The 10,601-nt window shown below is 49.7% G+C and overlaps 2 protein-coding genes across 2 annotated transcripts in view; both read left to right on the top strand.

Annotated features, from left to right (window-relative positions):
• The first annotated feature begins 1,556 nt into the window (after positions 1 to 1,556).
• LOC102004351 (NADH-cytochrome b5 reductase 1) lies at positions 1,557 to 7,388 on the top strand. Its single transcript, XM_005375237.2, has 9 exons — positions 1,557 to 1,862; positions 2,132 to 2,281; positions 2,430 to 2,502; positions 3,203 to 3,309; positions 3,525 to 3,654; positions 4,384 to 4,467; positions 5,663 to 5,748; positions 6,209 to 6,308; positions 6,604 to 7,388. Exons 1-9 carry the CDS (start codon positions 1,572 to 1,574, stop codon positions 6,774 to 6,776), a joined length of 1,194 nt encoding a protein of 397 aa, XP_005375294.1. The 5' UTR covers positions 1,557 to 1,571; the 3' UTR covers positions 6,777 to 7,388.
• Positions 7,389 to 10,506: 3,118 nt separating this feature from the next.
• Positions 10,507 to 10,601, top strand: part of Adipor1 (adiponectin receptor 1) — a gene marked incomplete in the record, with an annotated part of 16,481 nt that continues 16,386 nt past the window's right edge. The window contains 1 exon segment of the mRNA XM_013522468.1: positions 10,507 to 10,601.

Raw genomic sequence — 10,601 nt, 5'->3', positions numbered from 1 at the left:
TTCCTCTGGTTCTATACCTCCTGTCTTGCCATAGCCCTGTCAGTCAAGGGTATTGGAACTGGGATCTGTACTGTGGCCTTTTAGCCACAACAGTAGTGGGACTGTCAGAAGCCCTAGTCCGTAATGCCTTCTGTTTCTCCAAACAGAAAAGGAGGATTTCTCCCCTCCCCCTTTGCAGCCCTCCCTACAAAAATTGGCACTTCCCGACACCCTAACTCTCAGCCTGACTTCCCTCAAGACACTGTGCAGGGTGCTTTGAAAACTCACAGGGAGATGCACCCTGGTCTGTGTGACATTTTCAGCTAATCCAGAAGACAAAGAAAACAAAGCATCTCTTGGACTATTCACAGAGTTCACTAACTACAACTAAACACTGGCGCTCCAACATGTTTGCTGCCTTGGTGATATTAGTTTAGATGTTGATGATGACATCTGTGGAAATCTTATTCATCACTGCAACAAAGCATGTGTCATTCTGGTTGGGAAACTTGCCCATGGGAAAGAATGGTCATCTTGGCAAATGTGTACCTCCAGGGGCTCGCGGTGTCTATTTCTGACTCATGTTCCATGCTTCTGCTGCAACAGAGCTCAGTCTTAAATTCCCAAAGTGAGCTCCATGCTGTCTTCTGAGTTGGTAAGTAGCTGCCATCTGTTGAATATTTTTGCTCTATGATTGGCACTACACTAAGCCCATTAGCATATCTCATTGAAGCCTCCTAATATCCCCGTGAACAAAATTCTACCCATCTGTAGATGGTAATGCACATTCATCTTTTGTGGGGAGTGGTTGAAGCTGGAGATTGATCACAGGAACGGGGCTGGAGCAAGGTACCAAAAACAAAGAGCACAGGAGGGGAGCCACGTGAACAAGTTGTTCCATCTCGCAGAACGTGGGGCACCCTGAAGCTACTATGCAGGCAGGTTGCTAGGCAGAGGGGGATCACGTGACGTCAACCTGCCGAATGTATAAATAAATGATTAGTTCCTTTCCTCCCATGCAGAGAGAGGGCTCCATCTGACCTCAGCTTTCTGTATTCTGACTCTTATCTTTATTTCTCCATCTTTTATGTCTCCATCCTCCCATCTTTATTTTTCCCATTCCTCTGGGAGCTTAGCTGCGCTGGACGCAGCAATCTATAGATGAAGAAACTTGAGAAGTTGACCAAGTTGTTCAAGGTCCAGAGCCAGTAGGTGCTGGAGGCACTATTCTTATTCAGTACAGTTTGCCTCCAACGCCCAGGTTTTTAGGTGTAAGAATCAAGACAAGGATCTGAAGCTGGACTTGGACCCAAAGGAAGACGCAGTCTAAAACTGACAGCGGGACATAGTGAACAAAACCAGTCATTCTGTCCAAAAGGACCAGGAAATGAAGTCGCCACGCCACTGTTCCTTCCTGAAAGAGTCCCTGCAGGGTTGTTCAATTGTCATGCTGCAATTCACCCTTTTGGAAAAATTAGAGTTACTACACAATGACTAAACTTCCTGTCTCTGGCTCAACGTTACACTCCATATGCAGGATTCACGGGCTCTGAGATCTCCAATTGCGGGACCTAGAAAGGTTCTGGGTTAGAATGGCATTCTCGTCTGGTGATAGGTGGATCGAAGTGACGGGAACCGGAAGACTGGAGAGGGCTGGAGCTGCGGTCTTAAAAGGTCTTGGAAAAGTGCGAGAAATCCTGGGCCAGTGGGTGGCGGAGTCAGGAGTGAAAAGGACTGGACCGAGAAGTAGCGGGCCCCGCCCACGACCGCGCCCCGCCCCGCCCCTGGGTGGCCCCGCCCCCGCCCCGCCCCGCGGCGCATTGTGGGATCTGTCTTGCCGCCGGGTGCTGGAGGACACGCGCTTGGTCATGGGGATACATCCGGTGAGACCCTTGTCCCGTATTCTCTACTCGGGTGCGGACTAGGGGCTCCCACCACCGACCCCAACCAGGAAGGCTCAGGACCCGCCCTGCATGCTGAGTCCCAGTACTGCATCTCCCGACTGGGACCCAGCCCAGCTTTACCCTCCGGGAGCTCTGGGTCTGGGGCTCAGGATTTCCACCCCTCGGGCAGCGGGTCATAGGGGGTGGTCACCACCCCCGCCCTGGGCTCTTTCCCACAGTGGAGGTCACGCTGCCTCCTCTGTCCACAGAGCTCAATCCTGCTGGCCTCGCTGGGGGTGGGGGTGCTTACTCTGCTCGGCGTGGCTGTGGGCACTTACTTGGTGCGAAGGTCCCGCCGGCCACTGGTCACTCTTCTGGACCCCAACGAAAAGTACCTGCTGCGACTCCTGGACAAGACGGTAAATTTAAAGGCAGGGGCAAGAGAGTGGTGGGGGGTGGGCAGAATTCTGGTAGTAAAGGCAGAGCGTCCGAGGTGGTTGGGGTGCCCCAGGGGACTTGGCAGCACCACAGCCGCCTGGTGAAACCCTTGTGTTATTCATCCTGCAGACTGTGAGCCACAACACCAAGAGGTTCCGCTTTGCCCTGCCCACCGCCCACCACGTTCTGGGGCTGCCTGTGGGTAAGGAAAATGTGGAGCTCCTTTCCCTGGTATCCTAGGAGGCCAGGCCTCCTGGGGTCTGTGACACATGCTGCTTCAGTTTTTCCTCCATACACCCTTCCGCCTCCTCACTTGGCTCTGGATGCTGGAGGCTGTGAGGTTCCACTGGGTCCCTTTAGGGTGTGGCTTCTGTACCCCCAACAGTCTGTAACACTCAACAGCCCTCCCTCTTTCCTGCAGGACTTGCTCATAACCCCCGCACCACCCCCCAGCACACACTAAGTTTTTCCCATTGCTCAGGCCCTCAGCTTACCTGCTGTTTCCATGGTCCTGGCAGTAACTGATAGGACTTTCTCCAATTGAAGCCTGGTAAGAGACTGCAGAGGTTAGGGGTGAATTTCCTCTGCCTAGGAGTTCCTTGAACCACAGCGGGAAGCAAGACATCCTGTTCTCACTGGGTGCAGTGGTGCAGGCCTATAATCCCAGCACTCTGGAGGCTGAGGCAAGAGGATTGCCATGAGTTCAAGGCAAGCCTGGCTTCCATAGCGAGTTCAAGGCCAGCCTGAACTGCATAACAAAACCAAGTCTCCAAAAAACAAAACAAAACAAACAAAACAACAACACATCCTGTTCTCTCAAACCTCTCTGAGTGTTTTGAATGGTAACAGGGATGCAGAACCTCCTCAAAGAGCACTTATGTAGCTCTCCCCATGGTCCCCAGGCAAACATGTCTACCTCTCTGCCCGAATTGATGGCAGCTTGGTCATCCGGCCATACACTCCTGTCACCAGTGATGAGGACCGAGGCTACGTGGATCTTGTTGTCAAGGTAAGAGTGGAGTGAAGAACCCCAGCGATCTCCTTAACCTATGTTTTCTGGAATTTGTAGAAACTTCCCAGAATTCTTTGGATAGTAGAAGGCATTTCCTTTGTGGGTATGAGGAAAGTGTGTGGACTGGGAAAAGATAGCATGCTTGAGATCCTGCCGTACCCTGCCTTGGAGACATCCTAAATAAGGTGTTTCCTTCCTCTCTTCTTTGTCAGGTCTACCTGAAGGGTGTGCACCCCAAGTTTCCTGAGGGAGGGAAGATGTCTCAGTACCTGGATAGCCTGAAGACTGGGGACGTGGTGGAGTTCCGGGGCCCGAGCGGGTTGCTCACTTACACTGGGAAAGGTGATGACCTGTGTGCTTCAGCCCAGGAACCTCTTCCCCGGTTCTCCTAGTCTTCTTGGCACTGTATGTCTGTATGACATACAGTCACTGTGTGACTGTATGTCTGTGTGCATGTGTGGGTACGTGTGTGCGTGTGAGTGCACCCGCACAAGTGTAAGGGCTGTAGCTGCCTTTCCTTCTCAACATAGCACTGAGACTACAGATAGGCGTATTTCTCAGACGGAAAGCTTCACTTAGACTGTCCGCTTCAGTTTACCAGCCATGACAGACAGCTGTGGAGATTACCAAAGCAAACCCATGAAACTGGCCCCTTCCCTCAAACACTCTTCCCTCAGGCTGGGCTGTGAAGAGATCCAGGAAAGATAGCTTTCAGCCCTTCCCTGGGGAACAGTGGGGTGCTTTAGCAAGCCCTCAGAGCTGCTGGGTCCCTCTAGAGATGCTAGAGTCATACCTGGCCCCATGCCTGTCACCCTCACCAGGGAGTGACCCTCTGTCAGAAGCAGCTGATACTCACCATGTGGCCCTAAAATGATTGTGGGCTGATGGCTTTGGCCTCGTTGCCCTTCAGTGTATTATTGTCAGAACTGGCTCAACTCAAACCTCCACCCTCATTCCAGGATCAGATTTCGTAGCAGCTGCTCAACTGGCCTCAGGCATATTTTCTCTTCTCCATTTGTTTACTTAGTTTTCTATTTTCACCTTGTTGTACCTCTCTATTCTTGATCTCAGGGAATTTTAACATTCAGCCCAACAAGAAATCTCCACCAGAGCCCCGAGTGGCAAAGAAACTGGGAATGATTGCTGGAGGGACAGGTGCGTATTGCTCAAAGGGCTATTCTCTCCCACTGTTGTTGTTGCCAGGCGGAACCCTAAGTGATCTTAGAATATTCAATAAACCATAGTTAAGCATTTAATCAGGGGTCTCCAGCAAGGCCTAGACCCCATCAGAAACTGAAAAATAAAATCAAGCAAGTAGAACTCACCTCCCAAAATTTATTTATCTATTTATTTTCCTTCTCTTTTTATTATGTTTTAATCAGATTTTCTTGGTACATTTTAGATATATATAATGATCACATTCATCATAGAGAATCTGCGAGGCATGGTGGCACACACCTGTAATCCCAGCACTCAGGAGGCTGAGGCAGGAGTATTGTTTGGAGTTCGAGGCCAGCCTGGGCTACAAAGAAAGCTCAAGGCCGGCCTGAACTGCATAGCGAGACCCTATCTCAAAAAGACAAAAAGAGAGAGAGAATTTGTACCTATAGGTGATATAACTTGATTCTTTTTTTTCCCCCATTTCTTTACCCTCCTTTCAACCCCTCCAAAAAATTCTAAGTGGTAAATTGAGAGCAATAAATCATGCAGCCTCTCCTCAAATTGAATGAATCTAGTAATTTTTAATTAAGAGTAGAAAAAACTGCTAAGAATGACAAATCAAAAAGAAAACTAGCATTAGACATGACTATGCACTAGACACTAATATTAGATACTATGTACAGTTTAACAACTATGTATTTGGCACATGTATATGTATCTGTGAAGTAAGTACTCATCTTTCCCTTATACAGATGAGAAAATGGAGATTCAGAGGTTAAATGGTTTCCACAGGGTTACTAGTTAGTGGCCAGAGATAGGATTCGTATGTGGCTCTGCCTGATTCCAAAGGAGATGCTCTTAACCTCCACAAGTCCAGTCAACGTCCTGGAACCCTCATCTGCCGAGTCAGGAGGCAGATGTAGTCATCTGTGACATCTCAGTCCCTCGCCTCCAAGAGACTTTGAGAGGAAGTGCCTTACAAGGATTTCCACAATAGGAACTCAAGAATATTGAGAGGATCCAGAAATGTAGATGCTGGAAAACATGCAGGAGGTCAGAGGAATATGACAGCAGGAAAATGGAGTGGCATGCGAATAAGTAGAATGCAAGTGAAAGGGTTGGTGGGCCAAGGAGCTGGGGCAGAGCAGAGTGTGGCCACCACGTCTCACTGTGGGGTATCCTCGTGCAGGAATAACCCCAATGCTACAGCTGATCCGGGCCATCCTGAAAGTCCCTGAAGATCCAACCCAGTGCTTTCTGCTTTTTGCCAACCAGGTTGGTTTGCTTTTCTCAGTCCTGGTCCTTCAAAGTTGCTGCATGGGTAGGACCAAGAACAGGGGGACCCATGGGTAGAACAGGCCCAGTGCCTCTTCTGGCCTCTGCCCCAGGTTCCCTCTGCAAGGTACAGTACTCACTGCTACAATAAGGAGGAAAAGGGACTGAGCAATGGACCAGACTCCTTCTCTGACCCCCACAGGAAAGAAGAGTTAAGAGATTTAGTGCTGAACAAAGAAACCAGGAGTCCACCTTATTATATATTTCATTCCTTCATGTGCAAAGAAAGCCTGTTTTCCTCATCCTAATCCCCTAAAAGCACTGCAAGACTTGCTCATTCCCTAGAACTTGTAGTATCCCTCTAGCATTGTTTTCCTTTCCTGGTTAGAAAGTTGTCATAGCAGAGAACTTTTTTTACCTGAGAAGATTTCTAAGACTTTGCTTCCCCTTTGCATTTCAGACTGAACAGGACATAATCCTGCGGGAGGACTTGGAGGAACTGCAGGCCCAATATCCCAGTCGCTTTAAGCTCTGGTTCACGCTGGACCATCCCCCAGCAGGTACCCTTCCCATTTCCAGACCTCCCAATAGCCCTTCTTGTCCCTTTATGAGTTCTTGTTTCTGCAAAACCAACCCTCCCTAACACTGCCAAAGTCCCAAGTCTTAGTGCACAGACACAGCGGTCTCCTGGTCCCTTTTCTCCAGCTTCCTGTTTATGAGGTGGGGGCAGGGATGGCTGTAGCTGCTACACCCTAAGACTTTGGGAGCTCTTGTCAGTGGCCATCCTTATGGTGCCACATTCCTTTGCCAGCTTGGGTCTGGAGTGTCAGTGTTCTCCTCTCCTCTGTACTTCAGGTTGGGCCTACAGCAAGGGCTTTGTGACTGCTGACATGATCCGGGAGCACCTGCCTGCCCCAGGGGATGATGTGCTGGTGCTGCTCTGCGGGCCACCCCCAATGGTACAGCTGGCCTGCCATCCCAACCTGGACAAACTGGGCTACTCACAAAAGATGCGATTTACCTACTGAGCGTCCCCTAGTCCCCTGGACCCGTGTCTGCAACTATCCTCCAGTGCTCAAATACTATGAGCTATAGATTCCTTTCCTGAAAGGTCCGTTTCGCAATTTGCTCAGGAGCTAACAGTGGCCAGCACTCTGAAGTCACAGAAAAGGGCCAAGACTGAGGCGTTCCCGGCAAGGCCCCACATCTCCCTGTGGTGAAGGGCCCAGGTGAAGCCCATGGAGAAGTGTCCCCCCTGGGGTCAGAGAGAAGGGAGCATGCACGTTTGTTCTAAGTCTGGCTCATTCCTTGATAGTATCACACTTGACCTCCTTTGTGTCTGTAATGAAAGGAATGCAGAGTTTTACTTAATAGTCAGTATTTAACCCACAGGCAAATTCTGTTTATGTGACTGCAAGTTGAGTGGACCTACAGAGGTAGTTTTATAGAGATATGAAATTGTTTCTTCAGAACTCCAGACCACAGAGAAAGGAGTCTGAAATATATTTTCATGCGTCTCTCTCTCTTGGCTGCTGCCCAGATTAGAGGGAAAGGGCTACCCACAACCTAAAACTGCTGCTCATACCAGGAACCTCTGGCTATTCAAATAAATGGGGCTGAGGCCCCAGTGTGATACCTAAGGGGCTGTCGTGCTTGGGGTCCTGGTGTCCAAGTGCCTAAGGGCTTTGGTAGGAAAGACTTCCCGGCAGACTCTCCTGGGTCTTCCCAAGAGTCTTGGGGAAGTTGCGCCATGTGCTGAAATGTGAGCTGCCACCAGACTTAGTCTTCACCCAGCAGCTGTTTCCAGAGCCGGAGCTCAACCCTGCCCTGCAGGTTTTGGGGTGGGGGAAGCACATGTCAGAGGGAAGCCCAGCCCTCCTAGGGGTCCCTCAATTTGGCCCTCCTTTTCTTTGTTCTCTGGCTTGTCCTTCACCATTTCTGTCCTACAGGGTCAAAGTATTGCCTTTCCATGTGCTTGTCCTTGAAAAAGCAGCCTGACATCACCAACCGCCTGTCACATTTATTGGTGCTTGCAGAGTTGGCCTCCCCCAGGTCCCTGGTCCTCTCTAGGGAATGGTTTGGCCCAGTCTACTCCATCCTCCTGGCTGGGACTACAGGCAGCCTCTTCAGATTCTTCTCTGTTAGTCTCATTCAGACAAAGCAATGCTACGGGTGCAGGAGGAAGTTCAACACTGCTTTTTGCCTCGGATCTGTGGGTTTCTGTGTCTGTGGCCTCTGAGAGAAGCCTTGTGGGGCCCTCAGAACTCACCCCCCTCAGGCAGAGATTCTTGGTAAATTCCATTGGTGGTGTTTCACCCAATGTGATTTTTTTTTTTTTTTTTTTTTTTTTTGGTTTTTCTCTGGTACCGGGAACCGAACTCACGACCTTGCGCTTAGCCAGGCAGGTGCTTTGCCGTTGAGCTAAATCCCCAGCCCCAATGTGATTTTTTTTAAAGAAAAAAACCCCACAAAATTCCAAAACAATATGATAGGAGGGCAACAGGGGTTAATACGTGTATTGTTATCTTTAAATCAGTTACTGAGAGTACAAGATATCAACATTTAAGTGTCCAAACAATGTTAGAACAAACTTTTTTTTCTTTCTTTTTTTAAGACAGGGTTCATTATCTAGTCCAGGCTAGCCTTAAACTCACTTTGCAGCCCAGGGTGGCTTTCAATTCACTACCCTCCTGCCTCAGTCTCCCGAGTGCTGGGATTACAAGTGTGCACCACTATGTCCACCTCCCATCAACATTTCTTGGTCATCTAATTTTTTTTTTGTCTTTTTTATTTTTGAGGCAGGGTTTCACTGTGTAGTTTAGGCTGAACTTGAACTCACTGTGTAACCCAGGCTGGCTTCAAACTCGTGGTGATCTTTTTTCCTCAACCTCCCAAGTGCTGGGATTACAGGTGTGGGGTACCACAACCAGCATACAAACCTTTCAAGAGGAACTGTCATGCACCTAGCAAAACCCCCAAAGAATTTACAGTTTAAGATAGGCAAGTAACAAATCATTACAATTCAATGTGATAATACTACAGCACAAATACAAGGTACAGATGGGAGGGAGTTGACAAAGATTCAAAGGAAGAGGGGAAACAGAACATCTTTGAATTAACAGCCATGTACCAGGAATTGTGGGAACACTCCATGTTGTATTATTTAACCCTTATGCTAATCCGGGAGTTGAAGATACAGGATTTACCAAAGAAAATGCAGCTAGTCAGCACCTGTTAGATGACTGAGGCCAAAGCCAAATTTAGAACCCAGTCTTGTAAACTGCTTGAATCTTAGGCAGGTAGTGGGAGGAAGGATCCAGCAAGGGATTTGCACGAGCTGGAAGAAATGAGACAAGTTCCAGTTTGGGGAAGTTGCTTGGCTCAGAGCCAGAGGAAAATTGGGTCTGAAATTAGAGCGAGCTTGTAGAGGGCCACGCAAAAGAAACCCGATGTGGGGGCTGGGGATTTAGTTCAGCAGAAGAGCCTGCCTGGCAAGCGCAAGGTCGTGAGTTCGATTCCCAGTACTGGAAAAAAAAACAAAAACAAAAAAACAAGAAACCCGATGAATCCCGGGGAGGGTGGGGAGTTTTTGGAGTTTTACCCAGCGGGCAATGCACTCATGAAGCACTGACCATGTGGCAGGCATCATACTAGGAGCCGGCTTGAATTCTCTCCACAAATACCCAATGAAAGAGCACCAGCTCCCTCACCCTTCCCCATTTTCAAATGGGGTAATTATTCAGTAAAGTGTTTTAAGATCACATGGGTGATTCCAGAGCCCAGGTCTTTAACCAGCATCAATGGAATTGACCCTATTACCCTGAAGCTTTTTTTGTTCTTTCTGCGCGTGTACTGGGGGTTGAAGCTGAGACCCTCGCTCTGAGCTACATCCGCGGGCTTTTATTCAGAGGTACGGTTTCAAGAAGTCACTCCCAGTGTGCTGGGATTACAGGCGTGAACCACTACACCCATCCATCTAATGCTAAATTCCTACCTCGATATCTAGTGATTTTAACTGCAAGACATCCTTGAGAGAATGAGGAACTGATCAGTCTCTCACCTGTAATTCCAGCACTCTGGAGGCTGAGGCAGGAGGATTGCTGTGAGTTCAATGCCATCCTAGGCTACTTAGTGAGTTGAAGGTCAACCTGAACTACACAGTGAGACCCTGTCACAAAAATAATGATGTCTCACAAATAATGATGATGATGATGAAATAAATCAATTTATGTGTTGTGCGGGGAGGGAAGCCTGCATTGCTCTAGAGTGTCTCCCAGGTATATTTTCGGGGTGCTCACATGCGAGTAGGAGCTGCAGGGCGCGTTCCCAAGCAAGACTGGTTAGAAACAATTACGCCCCCTATGACAAGAACAGGAGCCTAAACTGAAGCCTAGCTCAGCACACGGAACATAGTAGTCACTCAGTAAATCTTGTTAGTAAGGAAGGGAGGGGTTGGAGAAGCTGGGATAAGTAAGTGTTTCGGAAATGAACCGACTGGCGTTGGCAATAGGGAAGATGCGACGCGTGGTCTAGTGGGAATAGCAGCATTCCTCCGCGGGGTTCGGTCTGATTCTCCGGAATCCCGGCGCCCTCACGCGCTGGGCTCTGAGCCTGCGAGGGCCGGCCAGCTATTGGACGGCGCGGGGGCGGAGCCGACACGGTCGCGGGGCGCGGTTGGAGCGCGGCGGCGCGGGGCGGGGCCAAGAGCGGCCTGCGCTGGGGACTCGGGAGCGACGCCAGGGATTGGAGGGGTGAGGAAGCCGCGCGGAGGTGACGCGCTGCGGAGGTGACGCCGTGCGGTCGCGCGCCCCTTCCGGCGCGGGGAGGCCGCTGAGCATCGGGGCTGCTCGGCC

The sequence above is a fragment of the Chinchilla lanigera genome, unplaced genomic scaffold (assembly GCF_000276665.1).
Source record: "Chinchilla lanigera isolate Chin_1 unplaced genomic scaffold, ChiLan1.0 scaffold00005, whole genome shotgun sequence".
Taxonomy (NCBI): Eukaryota; Metazoa; Chordata; class Mammalia; order Rodentia; family Chinchillidae; genus Chinchilla; species Chinchilla lanigera.
This window is presented reverse-complemented; position numbering and strand designations above follow the sequence as displayed.

Bases quoted from the DNA above. Each gene is read 5' to 3' on its own strand.
- LOC102004351 (XM_005375237.2), top strand. From the start codon at position 1,572: ATGGCATTCTCGTCTGGTGATAGGTGGATCGAAGTGACGGGAACCGGA. The intron at 3,310-3,524 runs GTAAGAGTGGAG...CTTCTTTGTCAG, and splicing joins ACGTGGATCTTGTTGTCAAG to GTCTACCTGAAGGGTGTGCA. The intron at 4,468-5,662 runs GTGCGTATTGCT...ATCCTCGTGCAG, and splicing joins AATGATTGCTGGAGGGACAG to GAATAACCCCAATGCTACAG.